The sequence below is a fragment of the Leiobunum rupestre genome, chromosome 1 (genome assembly GCF_980474605.1).
Source record: "Leiobunum rupestre chromosome 1, qqLeiRupe1.1.hap1, whole genome shotgun sequence".
Classification (NCBI taxonomy): domain Eukaryota; kingdom Metazoa; phylum Arthropoda; class Arachnida; order Opiliones; family Sclerosomatidae; genus Leiobunum; species Leiobunum rupestre.
Window position 1 is genome coordinate 38,396,516 of NC_143384.1, and position 21,490 is coordinate 38,418,005.

A 21,490-nucleotide genomic window follows, 5' to 3' on the forward strand; every position below is an offset into this window, starting at 1 on the left:
GTGTCCATTTTTATTCAATCCACTTCCTATTAATTCAACAAAGAAAGCAAGGATTTCATTGGTTATTTAAACTACGCATCGTCTGGTGTCGTCTAGTGGTTAGGATATCTGACTCTCACTCAGAAGGCCCGGGTTCAAACCCCGGCATCGGAATGTTTCCATTTTAATTCAATCCACTTCCTATTATTTCAACAAAGAAAGCAAGGATTTCATTGGTTATTTAAACTACGCATCGTCCGGTGTCGTCTAGTGGTTAGGATAGCTGACTCTCACTCAGAAGGCCCGGGTTTAAACCCCGGCATAGGAATTCTTCCATTTAAATTCAATCTTCCTATTATTTCAACAAAGAAAGCCAGGATTTCATTGGTTTTTTACACTATTTTTTGGCCGGTGTCGTCTTGTGGTTAGGATATCTGACTCTCGCTCAGAAGGCCCGGGTTTAAACCCAGGCATCGGAATGTTTCCATTTTAATTCAATCCACTTCCTATTATTTCAACAAGGATTTTATTGTTTATATAAACCTTGCATCGTTCGGTGTCGTCTAGTATTTAGGATATCTGACTCTCACTCAGAATGCCCGGGTTCAAACCCCGTCATCGGAATGTTTCCATTTTAATTCAATCCACTTCCTATTATTTAATCAAGGATTTTATTGTATATATCAACCTTGCATCGTCCGGTGTCGTCTAGTGGTTAGGATATCTAACTCTCACTCAGAAGGCCCGGGTTCAAACCCCGGCATCGGAATGTTTCCATTTCAATTCAATCCACTTCCTATTATTTCAACAAAGAAAGCAAGGATTTCATTGGTTATTTAAACTACGCGGCGTCCGGTGTCGTCTAGTGGTTAGGATATCTGACTCTCACTCGGAAGGCCCGGGTTCAAACCCCGGCATCGGAATGTTTCCATTTTAATTCAATCCACTTCCTATTATTTCAACAAGGATTTTATTGTTTATACAGGGTCTTTTTTTTTGCTCGGAAAAGTGTTTTTTTTCAAAAACTATTTATAGTACCGATTTCAAATTTGGAAGGTCAATTCTCTATACCGGGGGACATCAGTTTGAGAAATTTGAGCGTTTTCGGTAATGTTTTTCACCAATTTTGAAAAATTATTTTTCGACCACTAGGTGCGAGATAAAAAAATTCTATTATAAAGTTGTAGGCCGTCATCGAAAACCCTTAAAAATTGTTCACTCGACGAAAAACAATTTATTTATCAGTGAAAATTCGAGCTTGAAAAATTTACAAGTTGGTGAAGCCAAATTACGATTGTTTGAAACGATAATTGAAACCGAATTACCTAATCCAGTTGAAACTTTGGTTAAAAAAACGACCGGATTTAAAAAACACGAGGCTATAGGTCAATCCTAAACATGCATTGGGTATTTAAAGGAAAACTTTGGGAGATTATTATCAGTGTTTGATAATATTTCGAACAATGCCTCGTTATTCAGTAGCTGAGCGTACCGAGATAGTTACCATTTACTATGGAGAAGCAGCGCAAAACCTTAGATTGGTCCCTTTTTCCTGCCGACGAACCTCAACGGCCAAAGGTATTTACATTTTCTACAGAACGAACTGAGTGACGCAATCGACGACCTTCCATTGGCTGAAAGACGTCAGTTGTGGTTTCAGCAAGATGGCGCCCCTCCGCATTTTTCCCGGCAAGTAACTGAGCACCTCAACAACGAGTTTCCTGAAAGGTGGATAGGGAGAAATGGTCCAGTGCATTGGCCAGCAAGGTCACCTGACCTAACACCGCTGGATTATTTTCTCTGGGGATTCGTTAAAGCAAAGGTATACGCCACGCCCATTGAAACTAGGGAGGAACTCATTAGACGAATAATCAGTGCTTGCCGAGACGTCACACCTGTGTTGCAGCCAATGGTGATATTATTGAAAATGTTTTGTAAAAATTTATGTGAATAAAATATCTGCATTTAAAAACCAAACGTGTACATTTTTTCAAGTGTGAAAACTCTACTACGTTTGTATTAGACTTGTTCCCTTTTCAATTATCGTTTCAAACAATCGTAATTTGGCTTCACCAACTTGTAAATTTTTCAAGCTCGAATTTTCACTGATAAATAAGTTGTTTTTCGTCGAGTGAACAATTTTTAAGGGTTTTAGATGACGGCCTACAACTTTATAATAGAAATTTTTTATCTCGCACCTAGTGGTCGAAAAATAATTTTTCAAAATTGGTGAAAAACATTACCGAAAACGCTCAAATTTCTCAAACTGATGTCCCCCGCTATAGAGAATTGACCTTCCAAATTTGAAATCGGTACTATAAATAGTTTTTGAAAAAAAAACACTTTTCCGAGCAAAAAAAAAGACCCTGTATAAACCTTGCATAGTCCGGTGTCGTCTAGTGGTTAGGATATCTGACTCTTACTCAGAAGGCCCGGGTTCAAACCCCGGCATCGGAATGTTTCCACTTTAATTCAATCCACTTCCTATTATTTCAACAAAGAAAGCAAGGATTTCATTGGTTAATTAAACTACGCATCGTCCGGTGTCGTCTAGTGGTTAGGATATCTGACTCTCACTCGGAAGGCCCGGGTTCAAACCCCGGCATCGGAATGTTTCAATTTCAGTTCAATCCACTTCCTATTATTTCAACAAAGAAAGCAAGGATTTCATTAGTTATTTAAACTATGCATTGTCCGGTGTCGTCTAGTGGTTAGGATATCTGATCGAATCTCACTCAGAAGGCCCGGGGTCAAACTCCGGCATCGGAATGTTTCCATTTTAGCTCAATCCACTTCCTATTATTTCAACAAAGAAAGCAAGGATTTCATTAGTTATTTAAACTATGCATCATCCGGTGTCGTCTAGTGGTTAGGATATCTGACTCTCACTCAGAAGGCCCGGGTTCAAACCCCGGCATCGGAATGTTTCCATTTCAGTTCAATCAACTTCCTATTATTTCAACAAAGAAAGCAAGGATTTCAATAGTTATTTGAACTATGCATCGTCCGGTGTCGTCTAGTGGTTAGGATATCTGATCGAATCTCACTCAGAAGGCTCGGGTTCAAACTCCGGCATCGGAATGTTTCCATTTTACTTCAATCCACTTCCTATTATTTCAACAAAGAAAGCAAGGATTTCATTGTTTATTTACACTTTGCGTCGTCCGGTGTCGTCTAGTGGTTAGGATATCTGACTCTCACTCAGAAGGACCGGGTTCAAACCCCTGTATCGGAATGTTTCCATTTTAATTCAATCCACTTCCTATTATTTCAACAAGGATTTTATTGTTTATATAAACCTTGCATCGTTCGGTGTCGTCTAGTGGTTAGGATATCTGACTCTTACTCAGAAGGCCCAGGTTCAAACCCCGGCATCGGAATGTTTCCACTTTAATTCAATCCACTTTCTATTATTTCAACAAAGAAAGCAAGGATTTCATTGGTTAATTAAACTACGCATCGTCCGGTGTCGTCTAGTGGTTAGGATATCTGACTCTCACTCGGAAGGCCCGGGTTCAAACCCCGGCATCGGAATGTTTCCATTTCAGTTCAATCCACTTCCTATTATTTCAACAAAGAAAGCAAGGATTTCATTAGTTATTTAAACTATGCATTGTCCGGTGTCGTCTAGTGGTTAGGATATCTGACTCTCACTCAGAAGGCCCGGGTTCAAACCCCGGCATCGGAATGTTTCCATTTCAGTTCAATCCACTTCCTTTTATTTCAACAAAGAATGCAAGGATTTCATTGTTTATTTAAACCTTGCATCGTCCGGTGTCGTCTAGTGGTTTGGATATCTGACTCTCACGCAGAAGGCCCGAGTTCAAACCCCGGCATCGGAATGTTTCCATTTTAGTTCAATCAACTTCCTATTATTTTAACAAAGAAAGCAAGGATTTCAATAGTTATTTGAACTATGCATCGTCCGGTGTCGTCTAGTGGTTAGGATATCTGATCGAATCTCACTCAGAAGGCTCGGGTTCAAACTCCGGCATCGGAATGTTTCCATTTTACTTCAATCCACTTCCTATTATTTCAACAAAGAAAGCAAGGATTTCATTGTTTATTTACACTTTGCGTCGTCCGGTGTCGTCTAGTGGTTAGGATATCTGACTCTCACTCAGAAGGACCGGGTTCAAACCCCTGTATCGGAATGTTTCCATTTTAATTTAATCCACTTCCTATTATTTCAACAAGGATTTTATTGTTTATATAAACCTTGCATCGTTCGGTGTCGTCTAGTGGTTAGGATATCTGACTCTCACTCAGAAGGCCCGGGTTCAAGCCCCGGCATCGGAATGTTTCCATTTTAATTCAATCCACTTCCTATTATTTAATCAAGGATTTTATTGTATATATAAACCTTGCATCGTCCGGTGTTGTCTAGTGGTTAGGATATCTAACTCTCACTCAGAAGGCCCGGGTTCAAACCCCGGCATCGGAATGTTTCCATTTTAATTCAATCCACTTCCTATTATTTCAACAAAGAAAGCAAGGATTTCATTGGTTATTTAACCTACGCTTCGTCCGGTGTCGTCTAGTGGTTAGGATATCTGACTCTCACTCAGAAGGCCCGGGTTCAAACCCCAGCATCGGAATGTTTCCATTTTAATTCAATCCACTTCCTATTATTTCAACAAGGATTTTTTTGTTTATATAAACCTTGCATAGTCCGGTGTCGTCTAGTGGTTAGGATATCTGACTCTTACTCACAAGGCCCGGGTTCAAACCCCGGCATTGGAATGATTCCACTTTAATTCAATCCACTTCCTATTATTTCAACAAAGAAAGCAAGGATTTCATTGGTTAATTAAACTACGCATCGTCCGGTGTCGTCTAGTGGTTAGGATATCTGACTCTCACTCGGAAGGCCCGGGTTCAAACCCCGGCATCGGAATGTTTCCATTTCAGTTCAATCCACTTCCTATTATTTCAACAAAGAAAGCAAGTATTTCATTAGTTATTTAAACTATGCATTGTCCGGTGTCGTCTAGTGGTTAGGATATCTGATCGAATCTCACTCAGAAGGCCCGGGTTCAAACTCCGGCATCGGAATGTTTCCATTTTAGCTCAATCCACTTCCTATTATTTCAACAAAGAAAGCAAGGATTTCATTGGTTATTTAAACTACGCGGCGTCCGGTGTCGTCTAGTGGTTAGGATATCTGACTCTCACTCGGAAGGCCCGGGTTCAAACCCCGGCATCGGAATGTTTCCATTTTAATTCAATCCACTTCCTATTATTTCAACAAGGATTTTATTGTTTATACAGGGTCTTTTTTTTTGCTCGGAAAAGTGTTTTTTTTCAAAAACTATTTATAGTACCGATTTCAAATTTGGAAGGTCAATTCTCTATACCGGGGGACATCAGTTTGAGAAATTTGAGCGTTTTCGGTAATGTTTTTCACCAATTTTGAAAAATTATTTTTCGACCACTAGGTGCGAGATAAAAAAATTCTATTATAAAGTTGTAGGCCGTCATCGAAAACCCTTAAAAATTGTTCACTCGACGAAAAACAATTTATTTATCAGTGAAAATTCGAGCTTGAAAAATTTACAAGTTGGTGAAGCCAAATTACGATTGTTTGAAACGATAATTGAAACCGAATTACCTAATCCAGTTGAAACTTTGGTTAAAAAAACGACCGGATTTAAAAAACACGAGGCTATAGGTCAATCCTAAACATGCATTGGGTATTTAAAGGAAAACTTTGGGAGATTATTATCAGTGTTTGATAATATTTCGAACAATGCCTCGTTATTCAGTAGCTGAGCGTACCGAGATAGTTACCATTTACTATGGAGAAGCAGCGCAAAACCTTAGATTGGTCCCTTTTTCCTGCCGACGAACCTCAACGGCCAAAGGTATTTACATTTTCTACAGAACGAACTGAGTGACGCAATCGACGACCTTCCATTGGCTGAAAGACGTCAGTTGTGGTTTCAGCAAGATGGCGCCCCTCCGCATTTTTCCCGGCAAGTAACTGAGCACCTCAACAACGAGTTTCCTGAAAGGTGGATAGGGAGAAATGGTCCAGTGCATTGGCCAGCAAGGTCACCTGACCTAACACCGCTGGATTATTTTCTCTGGGGATTCGTTAAAGCAAAGGTATACGCCACGCCCATTGAAACTAGGGAGGAACTCATTAGACGAATAATCAGTGCTTGCCGAGACGTCACACCTGTGTTGCAGCCAATGGTGATATTATTGAAAATGTTTTGTAAAAATTTATGTGAATAAAATATCTGCATTTAAAAACCAAACGTGTACATTTTTTCAAGTGTGAAAACTCTACTACGTTTGTATTAGACTTGTTCCCTTTTCAATTATCGTTTCAAACAATCGTAATTTGGCTTCACCAACTTGTAAATTTTTCAAGCTCGAATTTTCACTGATAAATAAGTTGTTTTTCGTCGAGTGAACAATTTTTAAGGGTTTTAGATGACGGCCTACAACTTTATAATAGAAATTTTTTATCTCGCACCTAGTGGTCGAAAAATAATTTTTCAAAATTGGTGAAAAACATTACCGAAAACGCTCAAATTTCTCAAACTGATGTCCCCCGCTATAGAGAATTGACCTTCCAAATTTGAAATCGGTACTATAAATAGTTTTTGAAAAAAAAACACTTTTCCGAGCAAAAAAAAAGACCCTGTATAAACCTTGCATAGTCCGGTGTCGTCTAGTGGTTAGGATATCTGACTCTTACTCAGAAGGCCCGGGTTCAAACCCCGGCATCGGAATGTTTCCACTTTAATTCAATCCACTTCCTATTATTTCAACAAAGAAAGCAAGGATTTCATTGGTTAATTAAACTACGCATCGTCCGGTGTCGTCTAGTGGTTAGGATATCTGACTCTCACTCGGAAGGCCCGGGTTCAAACCCCGGCATCGGAATGTTTCAATTTCAGTTCAATCCACTTCCTATTATTTCAACAAAGAAAGCAAGGATTTCATTAGTTATTTAAACTATGCATTGTCCGGTGTCGTCTAGTGGTTAGGATATCTGATCGAATCTCACTCAGAAGGCCCGGGGTCAAACTCCGGCATCGGAATGTTTCCATTTTAGCTCAATCCACTTCCTATTATTTCAACAAAGAAAGCAAGGATTTCATTAGTTATTTAAACTATGCATCATCCGGTGTCGTCTAGTGGTTAGGATATCTGACTCTCACTCAGAAGGCCCGGGTTCAAACCCCGGCATCGGAATGTTTCCATTTCAGTTCAATCAACTTCCTATTATTTCAACAAAGAAAGCAAGGATTTCAATAGTTATTTGAACTATGCATCGTCCGGTGTCGTCTAGTGGTTAGGATATCTGATCGAATCTCACTCAGAAGGCTCGGGTTCAAACTCCGGCATCGGAATGTTTCCATTTTACTTCAATCCACTTCCTATTATTTCAACAAAGAAAGCAAGGATTTCATTGTTTATTTACACTTTGCGTCGTCCGGTGTCGTCTAGTGGTTAGGATATCTGACTCTCACTCAGAAGGACCGGGTTCAAACCCCTGTATCGGAATGTTTCCATTTTAATTCAATCCACTTCCTATTATTTCAACAAGGATTTTATTGTTTATATAAACCTTGCATCGTTCGGTGTCGTCTAGTGGTTAGGATATCTGACTCTTACTCAGAAGGCCCAGGTTCAAACCCCGGCATCGGAATGTTTCCACTTTAATTCAATCCACTTTCTATTATTTCAACAAAGAAAGCAAGGATTTCATTGGTTAATTAAACTACGCATCGTCCGGTGTCGTCTAGTGGTTAGGATATCTGACTCTCACTCGGAAGGCCCGGGTTCAAACCCCGGCATCGGAATGTTTCCATTTCAGTTCAATCCACTTCCTATTATTTCAACAAAGAAAGCAAGGATTTCTTTAGTTATTTAAACTATGCATTGTCCGGTGTCGTCTAGTGGTTAGGATATCTGACTCTCACTCAGAAGGCCCGGGTTCAAACCCCGGCATCGGAATGTTTCCATTTCAGTTCAATCCACTTCCTTTTATTTCAACAAAGAATGCAAGGATTTCATTGTTTATTTAAACCTTGCATCGTCCGGTGTCGTCTAGTGGTTTGGATATCTGACTCTCACGCAGAAGGCCCGAGTTCAAACCCCGGCATCGGAATGTTTCCATTTTAGTTCAATCAACTTCCTATTATTTTAACAAAGAAAGCAAGGATTTCAATAGTTATTTGAACTATGCATCGTCCGGTGTCGTCTAGTGGTTAGGATATCTGATCGAATCTCACTCAGAAGGCTCGGGTTCAAACTCCGGCATCGGAATGTTTCCATTTTACTTCAATCCACTTCCTATTATTTCAACAAAGAAAGCAAGGATTTCATTGTTTATTTACACTTTGCGTCGTCCGGTGTCGTCTAGTGGTTAGGATATCTGACTCTCACTCAGAAGGACCGGGTTCAAACCCCTGTATCGGAATGTTTCCATTTTAATTTAATCCACTTCCTATTATTTCAACAAGGATTTTATTGTTTATATAAACCTTGCATCGTTCGGTGTCGTCTAGTGGTTAGGATATCTGACTCTCACTCAGAAGGCCCGGGTTCAAGCCCCGGCATCGGAATGTTTCCATTTTAATTCAATCCACTTCCTATTATTTAATCAAGGATTTTATTGTATATATAAACCTTGCATCGTCCGGTGTTGTCTAGTGGTTAGGATATCTAACTCTCACTCAGAAGGCCCGGGTTCAAACCCCGGCATCGGAATGTTTCCATTTTAATTCAATCCACTTCCTATTATTTCAACAAAGAAAGCAAGGATTTCATTGGTTATTTAACCTACGCTTCGTCCGGTGTCGTCTAGTGGTTAGGATATCTGACTCTCACTCAGAAGGCCCGGGTTCAAACCCCAGCATCGGAATGTTTCCATTTTAATTCAATCCACTTCCTATTATTTCAACAAGGATTTTTTTGTTTATATAAACCTTGCATAGTCCGGTGTCGTCTAGTGGTTAGGATATCTGACTCTTACTCACAAGGCCCGGGTTCAAACCCCGGCATTGGAATGATTCCACTTTAATTCAATCCACTTCCTATTATTTCAACAAAGAAAGCAAGGATTTCATTGGTTAATTAAACTACGCATCGTCCGGTGTCGTCTAGTGGTTAGGATATCTGACTCTCACTCGGAAGGCCCGGGTTCAAACCCCGGCATCGGAATGTTTCCATTTCAGTTCAATCCACTTCCTATTATTTCAACAAAGAAAGCAAGTATTTCATTAGTTATTTAAACTATGCATTGTCCGGTGTCGTCTAGTGGTTAGGATATCTGATCGAATCTCACTCAGAAGGCCCGGGTTCAAACTCCGGCATCGGAATGTTTCCATTTTAGCTCAATCCACTTCCTATTATTTCAACAAAGAAAGCAAGGATTTCATTAGTTATTTAAACTATGCATCATCCGGTGTCGTCTAGTGGTTAGGATATCTGACTCTCACTCAGAAGGCCCGGGTTCAAACCCCGGCATCGGAATGTTTCCATTTCAGTTCAATCCACTTCCTTTTATTTCAACAAAGAATGCAAGGATTTCATTGTTTATTTAAACCTTGCATCGTCCGGTGTCGTCTAGTGGTTTGGATATCTGACTCTCACGCAGAAGGCCCGAGTTCAAACCCCGGCATCGGAATGTTTCCATTTTAGTTCAATCAACTTCCTATTATTTCAACAAAGAAAGCAAGGATTTTAATAGTTATTTGAACTATGCATCGTCCGGTGTCGTCTAGTGGTTAGGATATCTGATCGAATCTCACTCAGAAGGCTCGGGTTCAAACTCCGGCATCGGAATGTTTCCATTTTACTTCAATCCACTTCCTATTATTTCAACAAAGAAAGCCAGGATTTCATTGTTTATTTACACATTGCGTCGTCCGGTGTCGTCTAGTGGTTAGGATATCTGACTCTCACTCAGAAGGACCGGGTTCAAACCCCTGCATCGGAATGTTTCCATTTCAGATCAATCCACTTCCTATTAGTTCAACAAAGTATGCAAGGATTTCATTGTTTATTTAAACCTTGCATCATCCGGTGTCGTCTAGTGGTTAGGATATCTGACTCTCACTCAGAATGCCCGGGTTCAAACCCCGGCATCGGAATGTTTATATTCTACTTCAATTCACTTCCTATTATTTCAACAAAGAAAGCAATGATTTCATTAGTTATTTACACTATGCATCGTCCGGTTTCGTCTAGTGGTTAGGTGATCTGACTCTCACTCAGAATGCCCGGGTTCAAACCCCGGCATCGGAATGTTTATATTTTACTTCAATTTACTTCCTATTATTTCAACAAAGAAAGCAAGGATTTCATTAGTTATTTAAACTATGCATCGTCCGGTGTCGTCTAGTGGTTAGGATATCTGATCTAATCTCACTCAGAAGGCCCGGGTTCAAACTCCCGCATCGGAATGTTTCCATTTTACTTCAATCCACTTCCTATTATTTCAACAAAGAAAGCAAGGATTTCATTAGTTATATAAACTGTGCATCGTCCGGTGTCGTCTAGTGGTTAGGATATATGATCGAATCTCACTCAGAAGGCCCGGGTTCAAACTCCGGCATCGGAATGTTTCCATTTTACTTCAATCCACTTCCTATTATTTCAACAAAGAAAGCAAGGATTTCATTGTTTATTTAAACTATGCATCGTCCGGAATCGTCTAGTGGTTAGGATATCTGACTCTCACTCAGAAGGCCCGGGTTCAAACCCCGGCATCGGAATATTTCCATTTTACTTCAATCAACTTCCTATTATTTCAACAAAGAAAGCCAGGATTTCATTAGTTATATAAACTGTGCATCGTCCGGTGTCGTCTAGTGGTTATGATATATGATCGAATCTCACTCAGAAGGCCCGGGTTCAAACCCCTGTATCGAAATGTTTCCATTTCAGATCAATCCACTTCCTATTAGTTCAACAAAGTATGCAAGGATTTCATTGTTTATTTAAACCTTGCATCGTCCGGTGTCGTCTAGTGGTTAGGATATCTGACTCTCACTCAGAAGGCCCGGGTTCAAACCCCGGCATCGGAATGTTTCCATTTTAGTTCAATCCACTTCCTATTATTTCAACAAAGAAAGCAATGATTTCATTAGTTATTTACACTATGCATCGTCCGGTTTCGTCTAGTTGTTAGGATATCTGACTCTCACTCAGAAGGCCCGGGTTCAAACCCCGACATCGGAATGTGTCCATTTTAATTCAATCCACATCCTATTAATTCAACAAAGAAAGCAAGGATTTCATTAGTTATTTAAACTATGTATCATCCGGTGTCGTCTAGTGGTTAGGATATCTGACTCTCACTCAGAAGGCCCGGGTTCAAACCCCGGCATCGGAATGTTTCCATTTCAGTTCAATCCACTTCATATTATTTCAACAAAGAATGCAAGGATTTCATTGTTTATTTAAACTTTGCATCGTCCGGTGTCGTCTAGTGGTTTGGATATCTGACTCTCACGCAGAAGGCCCGGGTTCAAATCCCGGCATCGGAATGTTTCCATTTTAGTTCAATCCACTTCCTATTATTTCAACAAAGAAAGCAAGGATTTCAATAGTTATTTGAACTATGCATCGTCCGGTGTCGTCTAGTGGTTAGGATATCTGATCGAATCTCACTCAGAAGGCCCGGGTTCAAACTCCGGCATCGGAATGTTTCCATTTTACTTCAATCCACTTCCTATTATTTCAACAAAGAAAGCAAGGATTTCATTGTTTATTTACACTATGCATCGTCCGGTGTCGTCTAGTGGTTAGGATATCTGACTCTCACTCAGAAGGCCCGGGTTCAAACCCCTGTATCGGAATGTTTCCATTTCAGTTCAATCCACTTCCTGTTAGTTCAACAAAGTATGCAAGGATTTCATTGTTTATTTAAACCTTGCATCGTCCGGTGTCGTTTAGTGGTCAGGATATCTGACTCTCACTCAGAAGGCCCGGGTTCAAACCCCGGCATCGGAATGTTACCATTTTAGTTCAATCCACTTCCTATTATTTCAACAAAGAAAGCAAGTATTTCATTAGTTATTTAAACTAAGCATCATTAAAAAACATTTGTCCTTGGGCTAATTATTATTTGTTTATTTTTCGAAATCTTATAACTGAAATGCATGTTACCTACAATTCGTTAAAGGCTATGGCCTGCTAGTACAACTTGTTTTCCCCCGACCTCCAAACTCAGTGAAAAATAGGTCTTTTTCAACCGAACCAAAATTATTTTTACACTTTCGACTATGCCCTACAACTTTTCTATTGAAACATTTTGCGTGACACCTACCGGTGTAAAAATAAATTTTTTAAAACGGCACAAAATCCTTCGATTTTTCTGAAATTTAGTAACCAAAGCCTTGCATACCTAACAAATAAACCCTGAAAATTTCAGAACCCTAGCATAAATAAATTTTGAGAAACATGGCCTGATCGAGCAAATTGAGACACCCTGTATACCGTAATCAAATGACCATTTTAAAATACCAAATTGAAAAGTATCTAGGTGCAATAAAAATATACTGCCAATATATAAACAATTATACTGGCGCAATCGTGTCTTGTGCAAAATGACGACCTCCACATTTTGAAACGAAACCAAGTTTATAGTAATATAATATTAATCATCGATATCATATCCAGCCCACATTTTTCCATAGCATTATCTAACTTTATCCATCAATACCATCTCCAACCCACACCTTGCAGTAGTATTACCTAAATTTATCCATCAATACCATCTCCAGACCACATTTTTCAATAGTATAACTGATCTTTATCCATCGATATAGTCTCAAGCCCACTTTATCAAATAGTATTACCTAACTTTATCCATCGATAACATCTCCAACCCACTTTATCAAATAGTAATACCTAACTTTATCCATCGATACCATCTCCAGCCCACATTTGCAACAGTATTAGCCACCCTTATCCATCGATCCCATCTCCAGCTCACATTTTGCAACAGTATTAGCCAACCTTATCCATCGATACCATCTCCAGCCCACATTTTGCAACAGTAGTAGCCAAACTGATCCATCGATACCATATCCAGCCCACATTTGAAATAGAATTAGCCAACTTTATCCATCGATACCATCTCCAGCCCACATTTTGCAACAGTATTAGCCAAACTGATCCATCGATACCATCTCCAGCCCACATTTTGAAATAAAATTAGCCAACCTTATCCATCGATACCATCTCCAGCCCACATTTTGCAACAGTATTAGCCAAACTGATCCATCGATACCATCTCCAGCCCACATTTTGAAATAAAATTAGCCAACCTTATCCATCGATACCATCTCCAGCCCACATTTTGAAATAGAATTAGCCAACCTGATCCATCGATACTAACTCCATTGAAAACCACCTACAAAATAATTTTAAGAAAACTTGGAAACACTAGCATCTTTTAATGAACATCAACCTCCGTAATGAACGGAGCCATAAAGCAGTTCAGACAGAGAAGCAACGCATAGTGCCTTATTTAGTTAAAATCTAGCGACAGAGAGCGGATTGAAAAAAGTTTCGGGTTTCCGAGAATAACTTCATTGTGGAATGAAACATTCATCTATACGGGGTGTTTTAATTTGATCGCCCCAGGTATTTTGCTCTTAAACTATATTACCTAGAAATGTGAAAGTTTCAGGAGGGACACTATCGGAGAAAGTCGTTGGTAGTTGTAAATTTCAGATCAAATCGTGACTTTTTTCATGGTTTTGGAATTTTTATCTTCGTTTTGGTGTTTTTAAAATAAAATACTCTATGTTGCACCGCCTCTCCGCAACTTAACGAAAAAAATGGTAAATCACGTGTACCTCCATAAAAATGCATAACTTTACCACCTTTACCACCATAGCTGCACGGCCCGAGTTGGACTCGGGCTCATCTCAAAATTTTTACATAAACGTGGAAGTGATCGTCTCTGGCTCAATTTACGGAGAAATATTGCACAGGCTCAACTCAGACTCAGGTCAAACGACAGGGTTTGAAACGGCTCGTCTCGGACTTGTGTTAGACTTTATTTTTAATGTGGACTCACCTCGGTCTCACTTGTTTTTAATTTTTTTCCTCGTCTCGAGCCAATTTTTCTTAAGTTAAATAATTTGGGCTCGTCTTAAATAAATAATTCGTTTAGGACTACTCTCAGACCAGGGGGGCACACTTGTTTTGAGTCGTCAACTCAACCCAAATTTTATGGCAAAGTACAAAAATATATAATTACTCGGTATAAAATAAATAATAGTTGTTTTATGAATAAAGGGGATTTTGTGTACCTATACATAAGCATTAATGCTTTTTAACTTGCATCCTCCAATAAAATGGACAGATTACCAGAATTATCTTCCGAAATATTATGTTTTACATAAACAATAAGCAGCGTTCAGACTATGTGAAAATATTACGTTAGCATCGGTCGTGTCGTTTCGGTTATGTTGGTCGCGTCGGTTCGTTCATTTCAGAAAGGAACCAACCTTTCATGGAGATTAACATAAAAGGTGATTGTTCATCCAATCAGAGCTCAGTACTAACGGCGGAAAAATTTAAATAATATTTTATCCACCTCTGATTGGTTATAGTATTTCGATAGTCCGCGCTGATGAGGCATAAGGCTAATTGTCTGCTATGAACCGAGACGTCATCTAGACAGTCCGCAACGAAATGAAAAAATGTAAACGACACGCGCGAAAATTTAAAGTCTCTGTTGAGAAGTCTGAACGGTGTAAGAAATCAAAAGAACCGACACGATCGACGCAAACGTAAATTTTCACATAGGCTGAACGCTGCTTTAGTTGTTTAACCCCGAATACCTCATTGTTCAAGTGTTTATGGAAAGGGGAAACCTAAGAGTTAACTTGCAAACTCTAATCGGAAGGAGTGTTTCCGTGTTAATAATAATAATAATAATAGTCAGTTAGGCTAATGCCCAAGGCATATAGAGACTTACTCGCCTTTAATTCAGGTGGTCCTATAATGCTACCTATAAGACGGTAGAATATTCCAAACCTTATCGATATTTTAAAAGCAATATTTATTCTTTCACTCGGATTTCGATATTTATTTGTTATTCTTTGGTTTATTTAAAAACAATTACGATTAAAAATAATATAAGTTCAAAATTTACAAATACTGTTAAATTATGATTATTGAGATGATGTGTTATGGTTGTTTGTGTCGAAACCAGGTGCATATTAAATATACTGCCAGCAAGAAACTTCCAAATGATACACTGTTGCCACATTTTGTGCGAAAAAACTTTTATTTTTGACAACAAATTTCATCAAATACGAAAAAATATTACATTTTTAAACGAATTTTCTTAAATTGAAAAAAAAATGAAAAAATATAAATAATTATGAAATTAGAAAACAACTTTTCCTAAATTAAAAAATATTAAATAAGATAAATATTTATGAAATTTGAAAACTAACTTTCTTAAATTTAAAAACTTATTTTAGTTAATAAGAAAAATATTTAATTTGAAAACTTATTTTAGAAATTAAGAAAAAATATTAAATTTGAAAACGAATTATTAAATCTGAAAACGAATTTTCTTAAGTATGAATTTCTGATATAAAAATCAAACTGGCTTTTTTTTGGAAGCAGAGACCGCGGGAACAAGCTCCATTGTACCTTTGATCGAAAAATCGTTACAAATTGTACAAATTTACAAATAACTTCGTCCTTCCCCGATTGTGTTCATCGTGAATATTTGACATTTCTAGATAATATAGTTTTTGAGCAAAATGCCTGGGGTGAACAAATTAAACACCCTGTATAGTTTATTCAATCTTTATAGCTTACTTAGTTTATTGAGTTTATTGTAAAATAAAACAGAATTTAACAAAAGTAATGAAAATTAAAACAAGAATATAATAGAATTAATGAAAATTGAAACAAGAATTTAATAGAATTAATGAAAATTAAATGAAGATTTTAATAGAGTTAATGAAAATTAAATGAAGATTTTAATAGAATTAATGAAAATTAAATGAAGTTTTAATAGAATTAATGAAAATTAAATGAAGATTTTAATAGAATTAATGAAAATTAAATCAAGATTTTAATAGAATTAATGAAAATTAAATGAAGATTTTAATAGAATTAATGAAAATTAAATGAAGATTTTAATAGAACTAATGAAAATTAAATCAAGAATTATTGACAATTAATTTAAAGAAAGGAAAGGAGGTTGAAGATATTGTATTTTGTCACGGAGCACAAAATTAGGTAACCGCGAGGTGCTTGCCTTGTGGGGGCACCATAGGAAACTTGGGAGAAACTTGCTTCAAATTATTCGAAGTCGCTGAGATGTACGGTGGCTTAAAAGACTTAGTTGGCCAAACCCACATCTGGAAACGCGGAAAAATACGGAATTGTCGCCGTGAAGAAATCAGTGGTCAAATGTACCTACGAAGGCTTACATACTTGGCATATTTCCTTTCATTGGATTAAATCGATTTTAGGTTACAAAGGTTCTTTCAATTTTTTGTTATATGTATCTCTGGTATTGAAAAACTCAAACCGTAATGATGAATTCGTTATTCTTTGGTGGGAGTTAGAAAATAAGCATACGGTCTACAGGTTAAGTTTATAACGCTAAAACATTAATTAATTGAAAAGCATATTTAAAAATATATATGATTATTACAGGAAGGAAACCATTTTTACCGGCGGTTGGTTACGATAAGAACATTGTTCAAAACTTAACATTTACTGTTTCTGAGAATTCTTATCAGCGGATAAACTAACGGCTCGTAAGTATAGTTTAAGTTTTCCTTTTGCGTCGTAAAAATGTCGACATCGGACGTAACGCCGCCCGAAAACTGCTTTCAAGTTAAAATCCGACAATGGCAATTTAAAGCCATGGTCACCATGAAGAACGCCTTTTACGTTGGTCCAAACGGTGACCCGTTGCCACTGGCCGTCCCGAGCCCCGCTTTCACTTCGACTCCCAAAGGTAGCGGAATATTTTGGGTTCTAACCATCAGAACCATCGACGAGAATCACGTTGTGTTTCTGAGCCTGGACATGATGCCAGGAGACTACAAATGCGTTTTGGCGACGTACGCCTTGGACATCATCAACAAAGAAGGTCAAAGCGGCGAGAACATCACGAACTTAGATCCGGTCGCCTTTGAATTGCAAAAACCACTCAATATCATGTCTTACAATTTGAGATATTTGAACGCCGACCTGCAGAAAGAATGGCTACCGGAAGGAGAATTCACCATCCTTTGCCAGATAACGGCTTACGTCCCGAATAAATCGAGCCTGATTGAAGATTGTTATCGAGGAATGAATAACGAATTAGCGTTGGACATCCTAAAAACTTTGTACAGAGAGGAACTTCACCACGACGTTGTCTTAAAAACCGGAGACAAGAAGTATAAGTGTCACAAGAACATCCTGTCTGCCAAGTCGAACTACTTCAAGGCAATTTTCACCCACGACATGAAAGAGAACCAGAACCAAGAAGTGGATTTGAGCGAAACCATGAACGAAGTTGAATTACGGGACTTCTTGAATTTTGTCTACCTGGGAACTGTTGACAACTTAGACGAGACTTGCGTAAATCTGTACGAAGTGTCAGAGATGTACGATGGTTTCAAGCCGTTGCAGGAGTTGTGTCAAGCCAAAATGTTGGAGAAAATATGCCCCGAGAACGCGGTGATGATGTTGAGCTTTGCGGAAAAGTTCAACATCGCTGCTTTGAAAAAATCGGCGGCCCTATGCATTGCCAAAAATGTTTAAAAAGTAGTTTTGGGGAAAGGCCGAAAAGTCGTGCATAGCTCACCCGTGTCAGAGGTGCAGTTTGTAAAAAATGTCCTTTACAAGTTTCAAGAGACATTCTACAGCATAATTTCCCTCATTACCAAATACCTCTTTTTATGACCTTTAACACTCTCTAATACTGCATTTTTAATATTTTAAACTTCAAACAATATCGAAGTATGAAAATTTGTGCATTTCAACCGTGTCCAAAACAACAGTGGCGGCGCCAGGAGTTTCTGGTCAAGTACGTGGGACCCAGTTTCTATTTTTGGGACCCCCTAGAAGAATTTTTGGGGACCGGTTTACTTCCTAACGCTTTCAATTTTCAATGTCTTCGTCTGCAATAATATTAGTTTACACAAATTTAACATGGGTTATCTAAAATGTTTGGGCGACCTTGGTAGAATTAAAATTAACCCCCAAACGTTTTCGTAAATTTGGACTTTTGGGCCCTGCCCCAGCCACTTAATTGACTTCTAAAATCACCCTAACGTGAACATTATCCAAAACAAACGTGGAAGACTGCGTTTACAATTTTGTAAGCTTGTTTTAAAGAATAAATTATTATTTTCTATTGGAAACAATATTGATTGTTATAATTTTCTAGTTTAACTTTTATCACTACAGAACGATAGATTCAAACTGCTAACAATACATCTTCATAGAAAATCACTCCTCGGAATTCAGCCCTCCCACCACACGTCCTCAAAACTGCGAAAACTAAAGTTTCAGAGCGTCAAAGAACAAGTTGTAGTTCGTTAACTTACAAGACAACCGCCTCCTTACCAAAAGATTTCTAGCGACGTTTTGTTAAGTTTTATAAAAGTCTATAGAAAATATCAGATTTTATATCTCTAATAGAATAATCTAAATAATCTAAATTTCTAGGTATTTTCAGTGGTTACAGAAAAATAACCCAACTTTCTAACGCTTCTTTGGAAATTTGGGTCTTTGTTCTATAGCGATCCAACTACATTTTTATAAAAAGGCCTTGAATTTCTGAGATTTTTCAATAGCTATATAAAAATAACTAATTTTCTCTATAGAAATTTTGATTTTATATCTTTAAGATTCTGATTACATTAATATAGAATTTCTATAGAAAATACATCGAAAATTCTTGGTTTTTTATAGATATAAGAAAAATACAAAATTTCTATAGAATCAAAAGAAATTTGGGTCTTTATAATTTTTATAGATAGTTTTGTTTACCTTCTAAGGCTTCTATAATCACAATTTTAAAATACTTCATTTAAATAAGAAATTCCAAAATAACAGAATACGAAAAGTAAACCCTGATTTATAGAAGTTTGTTTCCTATAACGTTGGCCATCCAAATTTCTTGATAAATCCGAAGAAAAACGCGTCTTTTAAAAGACAGACAAACAACGGCAATGGATAAGACGGGCGATCGGGGACATACTGATAAAATAAGTTTTCCGAGCTATTAAAGAAGTATGCTAGAGGAGGAACAGTCATGCGAACCCGGACAAACGAGCGGAAAATAGAAAGTACATATTTTTGCCCGTCCTCGTAAACAACCTGACAGCCACCACGAACCCCTCGAATCGAGTCAAGTCGATACTTCGCCATAAGTCCCGTCGATATCAAGTTGATCCCGTAACCAGGGGATCAATTTCCGAATTTTTCCCTTCTGACGGCAGCGGGTGATAGTGCGTCTAACCAATGAAATTTGTACACAAGAAAATGCATGACTTTTGACGGGTTGCGTTCTCCTTGTGGGGGGTGCTGTGTTTGTTAATTGCTCTTAGCTGATACTGACTAGCAATGCGATGTATTTTCTTAATGGCAGTTATTGATCAGTGACCGCTTAGCCAAAAGATAGCCTCAAACTAACACGGCAATTTTTTTGCTAAGGAAAAGGTAATTCCGAAAGGTGTAGTTTTCAAATTTTCAGGGTATACTTATAAAGTAGGGAATAATCTTATTACTTAATTTCAAAATAATTTAATAATATTTTCATGTTTCTTAAAAATGTATGTTGATAGTCAATGAGAAATTTCTAGGGCATACCTGAAAACGTAAAATAAAGTTGGTTTGGTTAAAAAAGAGCGATTTTTTATGTTAAACAATGTTGGAAATTTACTCCGGGTTTGCCTAATTTGTAGAAAAACCACTGTAGAATTAGTGATATGATGCTTAATTATCTATGCTATGTAGGTATTATGGTCGATGTATTTTAATTATGTGGTTGCCACTTCCCCCTTTATATTGCATTTATAAGTAACATTAATGCAAAATGATTGTAGCATTTAAGAAGGTGGGGTGGCGTAGTGGTTAGCACTTTCGCCTCGCTGCAAGATAATCCAGGTTCGATCCCAGCTTGCGGCACTGGGTAGAAACTTGGAACAACTCCTTCTGCATTGAGTTTGCAAGTTCTCTCCCCGCTGCTCTTCGGTTTCCCCTCCCATAAAAATTTGTTGAGATTAACGGTAAAAGTTAGTGCAGGGAGCTGTTGGCTCGCGTGTCATGAAGGGCTTGCCACCAACCTCCTACGCATTGTAACGCGGCTACCATTATTGGCTTTAAAAGTCGCTCGATGACTTAGGCCGAAGGTGGTGACTCGGGTATTAGCTGAAAGTGACATTTAGGTAACACTGCATACTAGAATGTCATCGAGAAGAATACCGATCAGTGGTTTTTACAGCTCGTGCATGGAAATCGTTTCCAATAGCGAGATTTAAATATGGTATTGAATAGCGTTCGACTGATAGTTACGACTAATAAAAGACTATTGTTATTCTATTAACATGATAAAGAAGAATAAATAGTATTTAGGCCTATGTCTCAATGGTTTGTTGACCAAGTAGGTCGTGACCATCAGTTCTTGAGTATTCTTTTAACAACCGATGGAACAGCCAGTGGAATCCAGATATCCCCCCACGACTTGGGTTAGATCTCATCAACCATTTAGTTGGTCCTTTTTTCCATCAGTCTAGGTTAAATGGTCAGGCATACTTACAATTTCTGCAAGAAAATTTACCCGAGCTACTCGAAGACGTTTCGTTAGAAAGGAGAAGGTGCATGTGGTTTCTGCACGATGAAGCTCCACCCCTTTTAGCCTCGACTTAATAGTGGGAGCGCATGGTAAAACATTGTTGTCCTACAGCTCTGAAAATTGATACACGCTTACTATGAACTATACTATAAAATAGTTAAAAATAATTGTACAAAATTCGTATTGGTTCAGTTTTTATAAACCATCTAACCAATTGGTACCGATATCGTGTTATCATTAGAATTAATTGTGAATTGAATGAATGAGTAGTTTATTGGATTTGCGTACAGTACGCTTCCTTTTTAATCAGGGCGGCTCCGCTTGGGGGAGCACAATCAGTAGTCAGAAATATACAAAATGTCATTACACATAAATAACAATATATATAGATATGTATATATAAAATTTACACATTAAAAAAAATAAAATAAAAAATAAAATAAGGGTTCTCATACAGAGGAATTTCGAATTTGGTCACTTTCTTTGCAAGACCTCTCGTTTCTTCCGGTGCCTCTTATTTAGTTGATGTTTCAGAAGTGATGGATTCCAGTTAGTTATCATGAAACCAAGGAGCTCTTCCAAGGGCAAATTAACAGACGACTCTCTCCAATCTTGAATTTCCTCAAAATCCTCCATGGCCGGACATTCCAGTAAGACGTGTTCAATGGTTCCATTATCTGCTCCACACTGTAACATTCTCGG

The 21,490-nt window shown here is 38.0% G+C and overlaps 1 protein-coding gene and 31 non-coding genes across 32 annotated transcripts; all 32 read left to right on the top strand.

The window, feature by feature from the left end:
- The first annotated feature begins 81 nt into the window (after positions 1-81).
- Positions 82-153, top strand: TRNAE-CUC (transfer RNA glutamic acid (anticodon CUC)). The gene has a single exon. It is a non-coding gene; the product is annotated as a tRNA-Glu (tRNA).
- Positions 154-676: 523 nt separating this feature from the next.
- On the top strand, positions 677-748 carry TRNAE-CUC (transfer RNA glutamic acid (anticodon CUC)). The gene has a single exon. It is a non-coding gene; the product is annotated as a tRNA-Glu (tRNA).
- Positions 749-830: 82 nt separating this feature from the next.
- TRNAE-CUC (transfer RNA glutamic acid (anticodon CUC)) lies at positions 831-902 on the top strand. Its single transcript has one exon. It is a non-coding gene; the product is annotated as a tRNA-Glu (tRNA).
- A 1,462-nt stretch (positions 903-2,364) lies between these two features.
- TRNAK-CUU (transfer RNA lysine (anticodon CUU)) lies at positions 2,365-2,436 on the top strand. Its single transcript has one exon. It is a non-coding gene; the product is annotated as a tRNA-Lys (tRNA).
- Positions 2,437-2,518: 82 nt separating this feature from the next.
- Positions 2,519-2,590, top strand: TRNAE-CUC (transfer RNA glutamic acid (anticodon CUC)). The gene has a single exon. It is a non-coding gene; the product is annotated as a tRNA-Glu (tRNA).
- A 240-nt stretch (positions 2,591-2,830) lies between these two features.
- TRNAE-CUC (transfer RNA glutamic acid (anticodon CUC)) lies at positions 2,831-2,902 on the top strand. The gene has a single exon. It is a non-coding gene; the product is annotated as a tRNA-Glu (tRNA).
- A 539-nt stretch (positions 2,903-3,441) lies between these two features.
- Positions 3,442-3,513, top strand: TRNAE-CUC (transfer RNA glutamic acid (anticodon CUC)). Its single transcript has one exon. It is a non-coding gene; the product is annotated as a tRNA-Glu (tRNA).
- Positions 3,514-3,595: 82 nt separating this feature from the next.
- On the top strand, positions 3,596-3,667 carry TRNAE-CUC (transfer RNA glutamic acid (anticodon CUC)). Its single transcript has one exon. It is a non-coding gene; the product is annotated as a tRNA-Glu (tRNA).
- A 539-nt stretch (positions 3,668-4,206) lies between these two features.
- TRNAE-CUC (transfer RNA glutamic acid (anticodon CUC)) lies at positions 4,207-4,278 on the top strand. Its single transcript has one exon. It is a non-coding gene; the product is annotated as a tRNA-Glu (tRNA).
- Positions 4,279-4,351: 73 nt separating this feature from the next.
- Positions 4,352-4,423, top strand: TRNAE-CUC (transfer RNA glutamic acid (anticodon CUC)). Its single transcript has one exon. It is a non-coding gene; the product is annotated as a tRNA-Glu (tRNA).
- Positions 4,424-4,505: 82 nt separating this feature from the next.
- TRNAE-CUC (transfer RNA glutamic acid (anticodon CUC)) lies at positions 4,506-4,577 on the top strand. Its single transcript has one exon. It is a non-coding gene; the product is annotated as a tRNA-Glu (tRNA).
- Positions 4,578-4,650: 73 nt separating this feature from the next.
- On the top strand, positions 4,651-4,722 carry TRNAK-CUU (transfer RNA lysine (anticodon CUU)). Its single transcript has one exon. It is a non-coding gene; the product is annotated as a tRNA-Lys (tRNA).
- Positions 4,723-4,804: 82 nt separating this feature from the next.
- On the top strand, positions 4,805-4,876 carry TRNAE-CUC (transfer RNA glutamic acid (anticodon CUC)). Its single transcript has one exon. It is a non-coding gene; the product is annotated as a tRNA-Glu (tRNA).
- Positions 4,877-5,116: 240 nt separating this feature from the next.
- TRNAE-CUC (transfer RNA glutamic acid (anticodon CUC)) lies at positions 5,117-5,188 on the top strand. Its single transcript has one exon. It is a non-coding gene; the product is annotated as a tRNA-Glu (tRNA).
- A 1,462-nt stretch (positions 5,189-6,650) lies between these two features.
- Positions 6,651-6,722, top strand: TRNAK-CUU (transfer RNA lysine (anticodon CUU)). The gene has a single exon. It is a non-coding gene; the product is annotated as a tRNA-Lys (tRNA).
- An 82-nt stretch (positions 6,723-6,804) lies between these two features.
- TRNAE-CUC (transfer RNA glutamic acid (anticodon CUC)) lies at positions 6,805-6,876 on the top strand. The gene has a single exon. It is a non-coding gene; the product is annotated as a tRNA-Glu (tRNA).
- Positions 6,877-7,116: 240 nt separating this feature from the next.
- TRNAE-CUC (transfer RNA glutamic acid (anticodon CUC)) lies at positions 7,117-7,188 on the top strand. The gene has a single exon. It is a non-coding gene; the product is annotated as a tRNA-Glu (tRNA).
- A 539-nt stretch (positions 7,189-7,727) lies between these two features.
- TRNAE-CUC (transfer RNA glutamic acid (anticodon CUC)) lies at positions 7,728-7,799 on the top strand. The gene has a single exon. It is a non-coding gene; the product is annotated as a tRNA-Glu (tRNA).
- Positions 7,800-7,881: 82 nt separating this feature from the next.
- TRNAE-CUC (transfer RNA glutamic acid (anticodon CUC)) lies at positions 7,882-7,953 on the top strand. Its single transcript has one exon. It is a non-coding gene; the product is annotated as a tRNA-Glu (tRNA).
- Positions 7,954-8,492: 539 nt separating this feature from the next.
- On the top strand, positions 8,493-8,564 carry TRNAE-CUC (transfer RNA glutamic acid (anticodon CUC)). The gene has a single exon. It is a non-coding gene; the product is annotated as a tRNA-Glu (tRNA).
- Positions 8,565-8,637: 73 nt separating this feature from the next.
- TRNAE-CUC (transfer RNA glutamic acid (anticodon CUC)) lies at positions 8,638-8,709 on the top strand. The gene has a single exon. It is a non-coding gene; the product is annotated as a tRNA-Glu (tRNA).
- An 82-nt stretch (positions 8,710-8,791) lies between these two features.
- TRNAE-CUC (transfer RNA glutamic acid (anticodon CUC)) lies at positions 8,792-8,863 on the top strand. Its single transcript has one exon. It is a non-coding gene; the product is annotated as a tRNA-Glu (tRNA).
- Positions 8,864-8,936: 73 nt separating this feature from the next.
- Positions 8,937-9,008, top strand: TRNAK-CUU (transfer RNA lysine (anticodon CUU)). The gene has a single exon. It is a non-coding gene; the product is annotated as a tRNA-Lys (tRNA).
- Positions 9,009-9,090: 82 nt separating this feature from the next.
- TRNAE-CUC (transfer RNA glutamic acid (anticodon CUC)) lies at positions 9,091-9,162 on the top strand. Its single transcript has one exon. It is a non-coding gene; the product is annotated as a tRNA-Glu (tRNA).
- Positions 9,163-9,402: 240 nt separating this feature from the next.
- TRNAE-CUC (transfer RNA glutamic acid (anticodon CUC)) lies at positions 9,403-9,474 on the top strand. The gene has a single exon. It is a non-coding gene; the product is annotated as a tRNA-Glu (tRNA).
- A 548-nt stretch (positions 9,475-10,022) lies between these two features.
- On the top strand, positions 10,023-10,094 carry TRNAE-CUC (transfer RNA glutamic acid (anticodon CUC)). Its single transcript has one exon. It is a non-coding gene; the product is annotated as a tRNA-Glu (tRNA).
- Positions 10,095-10,646: 552 nt separating this feature from the next.
- TRNAE-CUC (transfer RNA glutamic acid (anticodon CUC)) lies at positions 10,647-10,718 on the top strand. Its single transcript has one exon. It is a non-coding gene; the product is annotated as a tRNA-Glu (tRNA).
- A 240-nt stretch (positions 10,719-10,958) lies between these two features.
- On the top strand, positions 10,959-11,030 carry TRNAE-CUC (transfer RNA glutamic acid (anticodon CUC)). The gene has a single exon. It is a non-coding gene; the product is annotated as a tRNA-Glu (tRNA).
- Positions 11,031-11,266: 236 nt separating this feature from the next.
- TRNAE-CUC (transfer RNA glutamic acid (anticodon CUC)) lies at positions 11,267-11,338 on the top strand. Its single transcript has one exon. It is a non-coding gene; the product is annotated as a tRNA-Glu (tRNA).
- A 394-nt stretch (positions 11,339-11,732) lies between these two features.
- On the top strand, positions 11,733-11,804 carry TRNAE-CUC (transfer RNA glutamic acid (anticodon CUC)). Its single transcript has one exon. It is a non-coding gene; the product is annotated as a tRNA-Glu (tRNA).
- An 82-nt stretch (positions 11,805-11,886) lies between these two features.
- On the top strand, positions 11,887-11,958 carry TRNAE-CUC (transfer RNA glutamic acid (anticodon CUC)). Its single transcript has one exon. It is a non-coding gene; the product is annotated as a tRNA-Glu (tRNA).
- Positions 11,959-16,788: 4,830 nt separating this feature from the next.
- Positions 16,789-17,748, top strand: LOC149962635 (speckle-type POZ protein-like B). The gene has a single exon (XM_090164452.1). It carries the CDS (start codon positions 16,789-16,791, stop codon positions 17,746-17,748), a length of 960 nt encoding a protein of 319 aa, XP_090020578.1.
- Positions 17,749-21,490: the final 3,742 nt, after the last annotated feature.